The sequence below is a fragment of the Sinocyclocheilus grahami genome, unplaced genomic scaffold (assembly GCF_001515645.1).
Source record: "Sinocyclocheilus grahami isolate Dianchi unplaced genomic scaffold, SAMN03320097.WGS_v1.1 scaffold95.1, whole genome shotgun sequence".
NCBI lineage: Eukaryota > Metazoa > Chordata > Actinopteri > Cypriniformes > Cyprinidae > Sinocyclocheilus > Sinocyclocheilus grahami.
This window is the reverse complement of record NW_015505274.1, coordinates 295,747-311,745: the sequence shown is the minus strand read 5'-3', so window position 1 is coordinate 311,745 and position 15,999 is coordinate 295,747. Positions and strand designations below refer to the sequence as shown.

General features: G+C 40.3%; 1 protein-coding gene across 1 annotated transcript in view; it reads right to left on the bottom strand.

Annotated features, from left to right (window-relative positions):
* Positions 1-15,999, bottom strand: part of LOC107587699 (collagen alpha-1(XXVII) chain B-like) — a 97,347-nt gene that overhangs the window by 35,982 nt on the left and 45,366 nt on the right. The window contains exons 8-12 of the mRNA XM_016275582.1: positions 6,669-6,713; positions 4,402-4,455; positions 3,910-3,954; positions 1,464-1,517; positions 573-617 (exon numbers count right to left, since the gene is read on the bottom strand). Of these exons, the coding sequence (XP_016131068.1) occupies positions 573-617; positions 1,464-1,517; positions 3,910-3,954; positions 4,402-4,455; positions 6,669-6,713 (243 nt within the window). The remainder of the gene's footprint in view (positions 1-572; positions 618-1,463; positions 1,518-3,909; positions 3,955-4,401; positions 4,456-6,668; positions 6,714-15,999) is intronic.

Sequence of the window (15,999 nt, the reverse complement as noted above, 5' to 3'; positions counted from 1 at the left end):
AAAATGCTGATAAAAACATCACAATAATCCACAAGTAATCCATGTGACTCCAGTCCTGCAATTAATGTCTTGTGAAGCAAAAATAGCTTTTGATTTGTTTATTACAAACATGCAGGTTTTTGCTTCACAAGATGTTAACTGATGGACTGGAGTGATGTGGATTATTGTGATGTTTTTATCAGCTGTTTGGACTCTCATTCTGACGGCACCCATTCACTGCAGAGGATCCATTGGTGAGCAAGTGATGTAATGTTAAATTTTTCCAAATCTGTTTCAATGAAGAAACAAACTCATCTACATCTTGACTGGTCTGAAGGTGAGTAAATGTTCAGCAAATCTTAATTTTTGGGTGAACTACTCTAATGTATCCATCCAATTGGCTGTGGAACAATGGTTGAGAAATCCTGCTTTACAATTATTCATAATGAGGGTCCTAAAGTTAGTGTAAACAGAATCAAACTCTCTCAAGCATCATCTTTTAAAACAGCATGAAAGGAGTTACAAATCACTGAACACAGAGGCAAGTCAATCACAGAAGGTTGTCTAGAGAGGATGGTGAAAGAAAACTTTACCGGCCTACCCATCTTGCCCTTCTTCCCGGGAACGCCAGGTAAACCCTAGGAGAAGACAGCACAGAGAAGGAGAGCATGGAAAGACAGGTAAAAAGAGACAGAAATGACCCCCAAAAAACTGAATTAATCAATTACTGATCCCAGTAGATGCAACAGACTGTGTGAATGCTGAAAGGTCTTTAGTTTCTATTCTTCTGGACACAAAAGGGTCTCTTAGATCTCTATGAACTCTGTCCCTCTGGGCCTAAAAATAGGAGACATGATCTGGCTAATCTGCAGTAGGCCATATTCCAGCTCCCGGGAGCTTATATTGCTATTTCCACAAAGTATCGCAGGCCAGAATTTAACAGCTCAAGGTTCCTGAGCAAATATTTTGAGAACTGAGACTAACTACTGTTTTGAAGGGGGATCTCTGTGGTTTTAGTGTAGCGTGCCCCTTTCACCAGGCTTCCTATTCAAAGCAAGTGCTCTGGATTTACAAGCCACCATTATAAAGAAGAATGATACATGTAAGGCACAAGTGTGTGGGTTTTGCTCAAGTAATATTTCATATAGGGGCATCTAAAACCAAGACTATACATCTCCATTATGCCACATTGTTTTACTAAAGACTGAAGGGAACATCAGTGGACTTTTAATGCACAACTTTAATAACAGTTGTTAAAGTTACACTCAAGTTTTTATACATACATTTGGTGTGTTGTTATGTTTTTTGCTTTGTTTTCTGTGTTCAGCTTTTTCTAAAACAACTTTTTCTATATGACTGTTACGCTTAATCTGTACATCATTTTAATATTTCTATTCAAATTCAAACCATTTGCTGTGCATTTCTTTATGACTACCATAATTAGCAAAAAATTACTTTAGTGCAGAAACAACAGCAAAACTCACTCTTTCTCCGTCAAGTCCAGGAAGACCAAAGACGCCTGGGATTCCAATGAAGCCCTAAAAAAGGGGTGTGTAAGAAGACAAGAAATAAACAGAGAGACTTTAGAGTGATATGGTCTGAATATCCCTTGATAAACTGCAGATTGACTTGGAAAGGTCTTTTGAGGGTAGTGGCTGCTTGGTGAAGATCGAGGCCTTGAGGCAAGTGTATATGCCCATGGACTGCATGGTGCTGGCTTCCACGATGTAGTCCAAGGGCACATACCCTCACACCAGGGATCACACTGGCATTCAGCAGGATGGCTAAGGTTGGGTCACAAGGTTAATACAGATGAACATACGATGAAATCATGAAGAGAAAAAGACAAAGAATGATGAGTGAATGATGCATTTTATGATACAATAATAAAAAGGGCAACATGAAAATGAAATAAAATAACATGAAAAACATGAAATATTAAGTAAACAAATTAAATGAAAACAGAATTTAAAAATATTTATTACAAATACATTAATGTTAAATAAAATAAATAAATAAATAAAATAATATTAACTAGGGATGCACGATATTGGATTTTTGCCAATATCCGATATGTCGATAATTTTCAACTCAATATGGCCAATAGCCGATGCCGATACATTTCCTTTTGTTTGGAAACAACACCAAGTCTCTCCTGTACAGAGATTAACAACAAATTATTTTTTATTTTGGTTAGTTTTTAACAAAAACTTACTTTTGAGAATTAAATAAACAATGAAGTTATTTTATGATGAGAGTACTTTTTATAATGAGCTTTGAAAATAACTATACAGCAACTATAAAGCAATCCTTAACATTTTATCTGAACATTTAACATTTGTAGATGGTCTAAAGCAAAAGAGTTGTACAAATTCTGAAAATCTTTTAGAGCTCCTTGTATTTAAGTTTTCATAAAAAAAAACCCATATTACACAATAATGAATAAATCTGTATATATATATAAATAATTTAATTTACAAGTGTCTTGTTTGTGATTTTTATTCATGTAAGCTATACTTTCTGACCTTTAAATCAAACCATACTCGGGATTTTATGACATCAATTACTGCTTTATTTAATCAGAAACACAATCTTAATGTTTTTTGTGTATTTTACTTTCATTTTATTACAAGTAGACCAACAGCACCCTCTAAGTAAATAAAACAACTTACCGGACGGGCATTAGGGCCCGGGAGAGGCTGTTGCTGCTACTGCTAAACACGCTAGTAACTGTTGACTCTATCACACACTGGACACGTCATTCTGTACTTGCATTCTCAGATTAAATGCTCAAAACAGTGAATCTAATCATCATCCAGGAAATAGCTTGAATCAAGAATGACCACACTACTGATGTGATCTTATCGCTAGCACACCCTGAGCACATGTGAGTTACTCGTCTTATCGGCAAGGCATATCGGTATAATTTTTCATATGGGGCCGATGCCGATATTTGCATTTTAAGCCATTATCGGCCGATTTCGATAATGTTCCGATAATATCGTGCATACCTAATAATAACTAACTAACAAAAAAATATATGTTGGCACTAAAGGAAAGAATAAAAAGGCTTTGGGTGTACTCTGCTCCCATATACTTTACAAGACTAAACTGGTTTTAAAATGTTACAGGAATTATAATGTAAAACCCAGTTGACAGCGGTATGCTTTCAGAGCTGATGTTCTGAGGTTTTATAATGAAAACAACTCCCAATAATGGATCCTTAAATGTCTACAACTATTTCCTTTTCTGGTGCCTTTCAGAGTTTACAAACTGGAAAACAAGGTTTCAATACCAAAAATGTAGCAGCCCTTACAAACCTTCCTGAACATAAATTCTCAATCACTTTTAAGCAAATTTATAAGTGGGAGCAAACATGGAATGCAAAACATCTTATCTTAACTAAACTCAGCCAATACATGACGATTCATTTATAGCCAACACAGTCTAAACAAGTTCTTATTAAAATAATAGAAAAAAAATATATGCATAACTGTAAACTGGAAATCTATGCATATATGTGACCCTGGACCACAAAACCAGTCTTAAGTCGCTGGGGTATATTTGTAGCAATAGCCAAAAATACATTGTATGGGTCAAAGTTATAGATTTTTCTTTTATGCCAAAAATCATTAGGATATTAAGTAAGATCATGTTCCATGAAGATATTTTGTAAATTTCCTACCATAAATATACCAAAACTTAATTTTTGATTAGTAATATGCATTGCTAAGGACTTAATTTGGATAACTTTAAAGGCGATTTTCTCAATATTTATCCTAACAAACCATACATCAATGGAAAGCGTATTTATTCAGCTTTCAGATGAATCTCAATTTTGAAAAAATAACACTTAAGACTGGTTTTGTGGTCCAGGGTCACATATTTAAACAGGCAATCTAGAGAGTCGCTGTGTAATCTGTCCCTTACCCGTACGCCTTTTGGTCCCATATTTCCTATAGGCCCCGACAAGCCCTACAAAACACAAAGAATGCAATATTCTCATACCTGGAGATCGGACCAATAATAATTTTGTGATTACATAATTTAAATCAGAAAATCAATTTTATGGAGGCCAAAAAAGAGCTATGCAATATTTGCAAATATGCTCATTAAAGGTAATACACAGCAGTGGGAGAACATCTATCAAAAGCGGGAGAATCTTAATTTGCAAATGACTTTTCCAAAGATCAGGAATCAGTCATGCTTTTGGGACCCAAAAAAAAGAAGTCAATTTTCATTGCCTCTTAATTCCAAAAACAACTCTCATTTTTCAAAAATGATGTCAAAACAAGTGGTCATACTGGTGCAGCAAGCTGTTTTAGTCTCCAATACAAGCCGTGACACTTTACTATTAGTCTCGCTATACTCATATCTGTGAGTACTGTGCAAGCCAGCAGCACAACAGAAGATTTACTGCACCTGCCTGCCAGGATAACCTTTGGCACCCGGGCTTCCATCCGGTCCTCTTTCTCCCTGTAGAGAGAGGAGAATGAAAAGAATATAAGGAGGAAAAAAGTCCATTACAATAAATATGTTGTTAGCGCTGGAAGCTCTTCTTGTGGAGAGCCATAAAAAAAGGATAAAAAGCACAATGGAGAGAGAGAGGAGTGAAAGGTCTTTGTATTAAAACAACATGTTATTCTTCTGCATGTCTGTAAATAGTATTTTTTTCATGTGTTGCCATTTTTGTCAATATGACAAATGTGGAGCGTGTGTGGCCCACCACAGAATTGTGAGATTATGAAACAAAGATAAATGCATTATATATTATTTTTATACCACTATAACTCTACTTTCCAGAAATTAAATTCCAGAAATTAGAGGAAAGTCCAGATTGTCAGGTCAAGGGTCAGACAAACTGATGCTGCCAAAACTGCTTAACAATGTTTGTTTATTTTTATTATTTTTATTTTTAATACAGTCTCTTTTTAGTTTTCGTTGTGTCCATTGCTTAGTGTGTAATTTATTATGTATGCTAGTGTGGATGATTTAGAATGCATCTCAACTGAGTAGCGAAGTGTTCTGGTTAGATGAAAGATTTGTCACATGCATATTTTACTAATTTACTGTCACAAAAAAAAAACTTGCTAAAAAAACATTTTTGTGAGTCTATAGTCAGCTACTTTTTAAAAAATCCTTAAGTTTCATGAAAAAAGTACTCTTACGCTGTAAACATGCATCCCATCTTAGGTCTCAAAGGATCTGAAAAGTTCTAAATAAGAGCACAATGAAAATCATCAAGGCTACTAAACAAACAAGATAATATTCAGAGCTAAGGTGTCGTCACATTTGCTTAGTGAAATGTCACAGGCGAAATAAAGCCAAAAATAAAATATGGGAATAACGACATAAAAATCCAAGCTATTCTGCCAGCTAGCAAACTGGAACCCAAAGCAAAATTTGCATAGGGAAACTCCATCAGGTGAAATTCTTCCTCGCGTTAATTCACTTCAATATGAATGGATTTGGCCTTCAAAAGATCGCAGACCAGGCCTGGATTTTATTCTGTGTTTTGTGTGCGGCAGTCGTCCGCGAGGGGCTGCCGCTTTACTTTAATTTTGTGTTTGTTTATTTTATTAAAGTCTTTAAATGTGGGCTGGTTCCCGTCTCCTTCTTCCCGTGACTACGAACTTTGTTACATTGGTGCCGAAATCCGGGAGGAAGGAGGGACACACTGCCAGAGATCCCTCGCCGCTGTGGTGAGTTTGCGGTGCCATCGAGCATGGCGGAGCAGTCTGCCGCCATGGAAGCTCGAGGCGGTGGGCTGAAGTGAGTTGCCGGGGGGGGCGGACAAACCGCCTGGGCTGTGGAGGGATGGCTGCCGTCCGTGAGGGAGTGGAGGAGTCGCCGCCATTCGCCTGAGGCCGGAGCCTGCTGCCATCCGCCATGATGGGGAGGAGCAGAGAACAGGGGACTCCTGCTGGCTGCCCGAACCCGGAGGAGCCGTCGCCGTCCACCAGGTGGCGGAGGAGTGTCGGGCCGTCCACCGAGGGCTGTCCAGTGCCGCCGCCTGACATCGCGGAAGAGTTTACCCAGCTGTTGGAGGGCCGAGCGGCAGTGTGTCTGGGAACCGGAACAAGATATTTTTATTTTTTTTTCCTCTCTCGTCTCTGTCTCTCCTCATCCTTCCGTCTCCTTTTCTCTCGCCTCGTCTGTCTGTCCTTACCCCCAGGTACGCCGCGGCTGCCGGGGTTGGCTCCCCCAGAGGGGGGAGGAGAGCGCAGTCTCGTGAGTACCCCCCGGCCTGCGAGGGGCGATGGGGGTATGTGACGAGAGGGGTGGGGCCGAGAGCCGTGGGAACGGAGCGAGGCCGGTGGAGTAAATGCTAATGCACGACACCTGCGCCACTCACCGGTCTCGAGTCCCACGGAGGAGCTCCGGAAGGATAAAAGGAGAAGTGACGACAGTGTTGGACGAGAGAGGACCAGGCCTGAATTTTATTTTGTGTTTTGTGTGCGGCAGTCATCCGCGAAGGTACTTTCATTTTGTGTTTGTTTATTTTATTAAAGTCTTTAAATGTTTGCCGGTTCCCGCCTCCTTAGGATTGTTCTGTAATATGATCCCTGGAGTGTATTTTGATAAAAAAATTTAAAGATAATAGTTTTAGTAATCCTCTAGTTGTATAAATTCCTTTAATTCTCCTCCCGTGGAAAGTAAAAAAAAAAAAGTAATGAATGGGAACTCACTTGATCTCCAGGGTGGCCAGAGGGACCAGGATGGCCTTTCTGTCCCTAAACGGAGAGAAAGAGTGATTAAGTGTTGCAAAAGGATATAAATACCCCCATTTATAGTTTGTCAGACAAGAGGAGGTAAATTACAGCAAGGATAATGTATCTTTAGAGACGTCACTTCTCAAACATGGGGGGGGGGGTATCCACGTACAGAGCCAAAAGAAATTCTATCATAATCTCTGAACTTTAGTAATTCTAAAGGAACTTAATAATTTCCCACAAACACCTAATGACCATAAGCTAACATTATGTTCTCATTACACAAATAACGTCTTTTTTTTCCGCATTCAGTGTGTCTGCCAATGAGTCACAGGAACAAAGTGAAACCAGCATGTACAATACCAGTGGTTTACAAATGTTCCCAGGATGGAGGGATGGAAAAGTAATAAATGTAGAGAAACATAACAGGTCTCAAAGCACACATCAACAGATTCCACTCCAACAGTAAACCACTTCCGAACTACCAACTCATTAACGGCTGAGTAGACGCTTAAACTGTCTGGGGACAGGCCAATTAGCTCTCATATCAGCCCACAATGAGGGGAAGACAGCATTTTATGCGGTAACACTTTAGATTACAGCTCGCAAATTAAAGCGCAAGTAAACAGAATTAACAGTGTACCTTTTTTGTAATTATAGTGTACCTATACATTACCTCCGTGTAGGTATAAGAGATCAATATGCAAAGTTTGGGGAATAAAGAGGGAACAACCTGGAAAATTACAAATTATTTATACTGTAAGTATTTTGAAATTAAGTGGTACCTTACCTTATTAGGTACTTCTAATATTACGTGGTATGTATGACCTACTATGCTAAACAACAATCTTACATTTGGGAGTGATTTAGCAAGAAGATACAGAGTGTATTATATTATAGGCCTAGGTATTTTTTAACCACGGGGTACATATTCTATTATTAAAGGATACATGATGGAGATTACTGAACAACAAAACTGAAAGTCTAGGGAAATGAGTTAATGAGTTTCTGCTATGATTTATAATTCACCATGTAGTGTACTTACCTTATGATTGCATATTGTATTTGTCAATCTCAGCTGAGTCACACCAGCAACTTCCCAAACAGCACTATCACCAAATAACTACTTCTGATGTTCAGTTTGCATGGCATTGTATACATTGCATTGCACAAGGTGAAATACAACATGATATAACACTTGTATTTCAGTGGATAAACTGTATACTGTGATATGTTTTTATAGCAAAAAAATAAATAAAAATTAGAGGATTTAATTTGGTCATCAAACTAAATTAAATTAAATTAAAACTATTGCAACATTTTTTGCTGTAATTACTGTGCAAATGTACACTTGTTCTGTGCTTAAGTCCAACTTGTTCCCCCCCCCTTGTTCCATTTGTAATTTTCCAGGTTATTACTTCTTTATTCACTAAATGTTGCAGATTGTTCCTTTATACCTACACGGAGGTACTGTATAGGTACACTATTATTACAAACAGGTACGCTGTAAATTCAGTTTACTTACATTGTAAATTGTGGGCTGTTATCTAAAAAATTACCTTTTATGCTTATGTGGTAGCAATAACTCTTCATGTATTATTTTTATGAGAGTTTACCACACTACTTAATATATATTAATATTAATAATTTATTTTAAAACACAAGCTCTGTCATATTCTGTGATTGTCACTGAAGAGCGCGAGCCCTCACACGTTGCGCTGGTAAACAGGACAGAACCGAATGAAGATATAATTAATGTTCTTAATGACATTTTAGTGTAACAACATTATTAAAGATAAAAGGAGTCTGACTCAACGAGGAATATTAGAAAGCCAAGTCCTGACTCTGACGAAAGGAGGAGTTGGGGATGGAGGAGGGTAATTTGCTCCAGAGCAAGCAATAAAGCTGCTGAATAATACTGAATAGACCTTATATTAAAATGCCGTGATCGGTATTGTATTCTAGGTAGACGTGAATCAGCTGAGAGTCAGCTGATGCAAGCTTGACTCACGTGACCTGCCAGAACTAACACTATGCTTTCTGTTAGGACCATTATCGTCAAAATAATTGATACTTTGCATACAGTTTGATTGTGATTTGACAACAGATAAACAAGATAAGACAACTATCTGAAGTTTAGCTACAAGTTTATTAAAAATTCACATTTTAATTATACTGTCAGATGAACAAATAAACATTTACTTGAACTGTAGCTTCAAGTTTACTAAAACTTAACATTTTAATTTTATTGTAAGTTGGACAATTAAGAGTCAAATAACTGAGTATTGAAATTAGTGAGGGTTTTCTAGTAAAGTGCAGATGTAATGTAGATGTAAGCAATGGCTCCACCATAACAAGAATAGCAATGTGCAGTGAGACATTTAAGATTATTTACAAGGCATTAATTTTTCAAATAGCTGTAATGGAATTAAAAAATATATATAAATGTTGATACGAATATTTTCTAGTAATCTATTAGTCTACATTTACATTGCGTGAATCGATTTTACCATATTTTTGTCCTGTGCTGTCAACTGTAGCTTTAGAGTGAATCACACATGTATATGTAGATGTCTTCCAAAACTTTGCTGCGTGTAATTGGCCGCAAAGTTGTCTACACTGCATAATGAATCTCTTACTTACATCGTGTCGTTGTTTGTTAATGAGGCAGGATTCGCGAGAGCGAGCATAACTCCGCACTGAACAAAAACTTCTGCGTTTTTGAGCTGCAAATACCTCTGATTGGCCATTGCGTTCAAGAGATCAACAAACATTCCTGTGATTAGCTACATTTCTCAACCCTGCAAAAACATGCTGTGAATAGGAACATTTCACGTTCTCCAGAGATCAAACTCAAAAACGCAATGGAGCATTTGCTAAATCTGTTTCGCCAATAATATTATATCATTAGAATATCAACTGATGGTGCTCTTGCTTTAGTTTCAGGGTGTTTATATTTAAAATGGACTTTGTGAGGTTTTTTTTAACCAAAGTTTTTATTATTATTTTTATTTTTTAATTATGTGATCAAATATTAATTCGCGGACCCCTGGTTGAAGACCCTTGATGTACATTATATTCGGATTTGGAATGACTTAGGGTGACTTCACTTTTGGGTGAAAACTATTACTTTAAGAAGAACAAATGAAGAAACAATTAACAAAAACAATTCACTGCAAAACAAATCGGAATCCACCTATGAAGCTCTTCAATTGGATCAGTGGTCTAACGCAAGAGAAACATTCATGGCACTCATTCATCAATATGTTACGGTACCACATCAAGAACCTTTCCTTCTATGAAAATTTATAGGGACTGTAAATGAAATGAAGACATCATCGACACCTTCACAATGAGTGAAAAATCATGTGGTGTTATGTGTCTTGGCTGGGTAATTGGCAGTAACCTTTGGGATTACAATAACAGAGCGGAAATGTCTATTGACTAGAATTCAGGAGGAGGAATGGAAATTCTATGGCAAGGTTCAGCTTTCACTAAAATAAGATGTAAATTGGCCAGAGTGAGTAACAATCACACCCTCATGCATTATACTGTTGTTTTTTAAATAATATTTTTAATCTGCAAGGATTCATTAAATTAATCAAAAGTGGCAATGTTAAATCTTTACTGTCACAAAAGATTTCTATTTCAAATAAATGCTATTCTTTTGAACTTTCCATTCATTAAAGAATCCAAACAAACATTTTTCACCCTTTTCACAAAAATATTAATCAATCAATATTCATTTTAAGTGTGGTTTCGGTATCCAAATAGATTTTGTGGCTACTGTTTGTGATTTAGAGCAAACACTCTTCCCGCAGCTACTGTGCCAGTGCCAACTGTTCCATCAACAGTTTTCTGTGTTTATCTGTGCCTGCTGGGGCAAATCTCTTTACAAAACACTGCTCACAGAAACCTAATTTGTGAGGACTCTTCTGAGTAAACAAAGCAAATCATAGTTTGGCACAAGCGATCAAAGACAGGTTAAATGCATACAACTCGGGCTTGTGATCGCCACACTGGAACTGAGTGCTCTGCTGTGGAGGACAATGAACAATGCCCTCCATCCTCCTAAACTATGGAAATATATTACATAAAGGGAAAGAAGCCACAAATGTAGAGTCAGAGAAGGAAAGAGGACCAGTCTTCATTGCAATGAACAAGAGAATGTGTCTTGCCATTGGTGCTTATGCTTGTGCCATGCATAAACAGAGAACAAATAAATCCCAGATGTGTGAGCTAAAAGGACCTTAATAAAAGGAAGCAATTGTTTAGCCTGTGCATGTATGATTGTGTATGCGTATGGTGGACTTTTAAATTCAGAGGATAAAGCCTCCCTTCTGTGTTTGCCTTTTTTCCTAATGTATTTTATGTCGTCATATTTTCATTTGATTAAAGCAGCTTGGAACACTATTTTACCTTTTATACTATCATAAGTTATCACCAATAGTTTTGTATAATTACAATCCGTAACAGTCTCAAGTTTTTTTAACATTGCAAAAGCATTTTTTAATTTTTTTAAAAGAAAAATAATAACTTCAGTAACATATTGACAAGCGTTTTTTGTTATTATTTTCTTTCTTGCTACTTTTTTCTTACTTTTCTTTCTAACCCTAAAACACAATGCCATGAAGTGGAAAAAATACAGGCAAAACACCTGTAAAAACTAAATATGTATATGTTCGGCATAAAATGAAAATTCACCTTTTTCATCTTCCTGTAAAAAGACACACTGGTGTCAAAAATCGTTTTCAATCTTTTTCAATCATCCGTTTCACTTGGATGTACGTGACAATATGGAAGAAAATATCTTATACTTCTGTTACATTGTGACTTCAGCAGAATTTTTTGATGAGGTACTGCACTTTCCCTTACATGCACAAAAATGTTTACATAAATACAGCATTTTACACATTTGTACATGTGTTCAAAATCACCCACTTGTTAATTCATTCACAATTTACAGCATAATGAAAGCCACATACAGTAGTTAGTAAGTGAGTGTGCATGAGTGAATGTGGGCACAGCTGTATGGCACACTGTGCTGTATCCCAACCGGCATGAAATCTGACATGAAATCCAGTGTGATTTTAATCAGATTTCAAGCCACAAGTAAATATGGTTAGCGAAAATCAGATTTCATGCAGACAACAAACAAAACATTTTTTTCTGCCTGGCTTCACAAAGCCCATTTGACGATACAGTTGAGCAGCAGATAAACTTAACACAATATCTCAGCAGCACTGAGATGTGAAATTTTCCCCCAAAATAGCTTAGCGCTTAGCTACTGAATTTAAACTTGATTTAATTAATCTTTAAAAACATCTGAAAGTTGGAGTTTCTGTATCTGTATCCTCCTGACTGTTTTGCACTATTTTTTTTATTTAAACCTTAGCTACAGAAAAAAGGACAAAATTATAGTTCCTCTTCAGGAACTCGAGCTGCGTCGGAGGACACTTTGGGAACACCCTTCAGCGTGACCGGCTCTGAACCACGTGTGTAATCAGTCCAATGGATGGGCGAGACGTCACGGCAGGGTGACATAGCGACCAGGAAGCTTAAAAGCACGTGCGGTGAAACCGGCGTCAGCTTTCTGTCATTCAGCAAGCGCTCTGTGTGTGTGTCAGTCTGATATCTGTTTGTGAGTCTTATTTAGTGTTGTCTGTCACGAAATCTCAAGACAAAACTAGACACCTAAGGCGAGGGTAGGCAGTGTTCAGGCTGTGTGTTCCTCCCTGCCCGCGTTACTTTACGGATGGGGATACACACAGTTTGTTGTCTGCTTGGGAGCAAGCACGTAGAGTCAGGTCTCGAAAAAAAAGGAGCTGACGGCCCGTTTTGGTAGCATTTGTTACTGCCTTGCTTCGCTCTCAGAGGGCTCTCTTTGAGGAGAGAGCCTTCACTAGCGTTCCTCGTGGTGCCGGAGGGCGTCAAAGAGCTCGCCAGTTGCACAAGCATCAGTTACACAAGCATATTATGCCTGATATTATAATGAGCAGCATTAATGGGGAGCGGCTCTCGCCGAGCACGCTCCGAGGAGTGTGTCCGTGCCTGTGATCTTGCAATTGCGGTCCCGCTGCTGCTGAGGCACGGCGGCGACTGAGATCGCGGGGATTGCACATGATCTGGTGGACGGGCTGGAGACGGCTCGTCCTATCTCCACCCGTGTTCCCTAGATCTAGAGCTCATTCTCGAGGCTTGGAAGCCCGCGCTGCGGTTCTTCCCCCTCTGAGTGAGAGCTTGCTGATGCGGCCATGTTTCTCTGAGGAGATTGATGTTGTTTGTGTGACTGAGCGGCTCGCACGCTTCCAAGGCAACGCTTATATTACATCATTAGGATTTTGATGTGAATCTTAGTCACCAGACCTTATTTACTCCTCTGGTTGTTTGACTGCATTTAATTCTGAGGAATAAAATGAAGTATTTATCTGACTATTAGAAGTTAGATATACAGGGGCACTTGGAAAAAAAAAATAATAATAATTTTCTTGAGTGAGAACACAAGTTTACCTCTCTTCCTCTGAGGAGGTTGAGGCGGTCAGCAGGGGCTGCTGGGCGGGAGCAGTCCCAACCTACCATGTTCCAGCCCCTCATTCTGGGGGTCTCACTTCTCGTAGTCCGCAGAGTCTAGAGTCAGAGTGGCGCTCCCAGGTCGAAGGCTTCTAGCGGAAGGCAGTTCTGCGGACCGTCATTCTCGCTGGATAGTCTTCGTCGTAAACGTCCTGACGCCTAAGGCCTAGGACTTTTTGAGGGCCAGCTCCCTCTGGGGAAGAGTGGTGTACACCGCATTACACGGTGCCCGTCTCTCCTCAGTGCCCTCAGGAGATCGGTCTGCCAACCCTGCCGGTGTTCCAGGGCACCGAACTAGCCACTCTGGTTACACCACGCCATTTGTACAAACTAGCGTACCAGATCCTTCTGTGGTCCCAGGGCAAACTTCTCTCGTTGAGAGCAGTTCACATTCCTGGGCATCTCAATATGGGAGCAGACATCCTGTCGAGGCAGGGGCCGAGGCCCGGGGAATGGATATGGAGAGTTTTTGGCAAGGCTCAGGTGGACCTGTTTGCGACTCGAGAGACATTGCACTGTCCCCTCTGGTTCTCTCTCACTCATTCAGCTCCACTAGGGCTGGATGCCATGGTACAGACGTGGCCATGGTTTCGTCTGTATGTCTTTCCCCCGATCGCTCTGCTCCCGGGAGTTCTGGAGATAGTGCTCCGGGACAGGGTCCGTCTTCTACTAGTAGCTCCGTTCTGGCCGGGCCGAGTGTTGGGCCTGATTTCTCTCCTCGACGGCACTCCATGGGCGATTCCCATCAGGAGAGATCTCCTCTCACAGGCGAAGGGTACGATCATCCACCCCCGCCCGGAGCTGTGGAAGTTGTGGGTGTGGTCATAGCTTCCGGTCTCTCAACCGAGGTTGTTGAGACCATCCCCCAATCCAGAGCTCCCTCAATGAGGAAACTGTACGCCTTGAAGTGGAAACTTTTAACTTCTTTGTGCGGAGACCGCCAGCTCGACCCAGTTAACTGCCCGGTTGGTACAGTGCTGGAGTTCCTGCAGGCCTGATTCTCCGCAGGGTTGACACACTCCACCCTGAAGGTCTACGTGGCGGCCGTTGCGGCCTACCACGCCCCTCTCAGTGGCCAGTTAGTGGGCAGACACCCCCTAGTTACACGTTTCCTCCGCGGTGCGCTGGGGCAGAGGCCTCCGGCTCCCTTCAGGGAGTCAGACCAGCAGAAGCTTAACTGTATGTGTCCAGTGTGAGCACTGGATGCATACGACCACAAAGCTGCCCTGTGGAGAAGGGCGGACCAACTGCTTGTGTGCTATGGTCCCCCTAAGAGAGGTCTTCCAGCTACAAAACAGACCCTCAGTCGGTGGATAGTAGATGCCATTTCTATCGCTCATGAGTCCTCTGATCTCCCTTCGCCTCTAGGGGTCAAGGCTCATTCTACTAGAAGTGGAAGTGGCCAGAAGTGGCGGCCTCCAAGGCCTTCTTGGCAGGTGTCTCGATGCAGGACATCTGCGACGCTGCGGGATGGTCCACACCCCTAACCTTTGTCTATGGCTTAGACATGCGAGCCACTCCTGGCTCTTCTGTTCTCTCGCCCTAGCTGTGCAGGCTTCCACAATAGGCGAAGATTTGAAAGTCTGGCGGCGGGGGCATACTCGTTCCAAAAGCGTCCTCCGATGCAGCTCGAGTTCCTGAAGAGGAACGCGTCAGTTTACGCATGTAACCATGGTTCCTCGAGGGAACGAGATGCTGCGTCTCGGGCCATACTTTCGGCATCTCTGCCAGCGCTTGCTTCACTCCTAGAAGCTGACGCCGGTTTCACCGCACGTGCTTTTAAGCTTCCTGGTCGCTACGTCATCCTGCCCGTGACGTCTCGCCCATCCATTGGACTGATTACACACGTGGTTCAGAGCCGGTCACACTGAAGGGCGTTCCCAAAGCATCCTCCGACGCAGCGTCTCGTTCCCTCGAGGAACCATGGTTACATGCGTAACCTGAGACATTTTTTTCTCTCTTGACCCGAGAGTGTCGCTTCATGAAACTATTACAGACAAAGATGCACTTCCAGGTAACTATTAATGGATGCCTCCAATTCCAAAAAACGCAGCTTGCTCTAGTTCCATTTCACAGACTGTGCCAAAGAACCATCTTCCTCCCAAATGGTCATTTACCTCTGGCTGAGTAAAAGCAAAATTATTTTTTTTCTCGCCAGAAACTGCCCCCCCCCTTCCATCTCATTCAGTAAATCTGTGTGTGAAAAGGATTAGCAGAGAATAAAATGTAATATAATTATGCTGTTACAACAAAGAACATCTACTAGACTGATATCCAGTAACAGATGTGGTCAAGGGTCTGGGTTTGTTGATGTTGAATGAACATATTCCTATTGCTCAAACAAGTGGTGTATTCAAAAGCCCAGTTATAAAGGAAAGAAAAATAAGTAAATTTTTAGCTGAGAGAACTTGAAATTAACTATGTTTTATAGCAGTCTTATCCCTGTCGAAGATTTATTTCCAGCCAATGCCTAAGGCTAAAAGGCTAAAGGCCAAATATTATGAAAATTTCCTTTCAATACTGCTAGGTTATCAGCTTAAACCATGTCACATAATGTCAGCACATTAATGTTTCTTGTACTGTACTGTAGCAGTTTAATTATGGTTTTTCAGAACAAATGCTTTTTTATATAAACACAAGTAGTGTTTGCCCATATAAACTTTTCTATGCAAAACATGATGCTAGGATTTTACGAATGGTTGCCATGCAGCTACTAAGGTGTTCTAAGTTTTTTTTT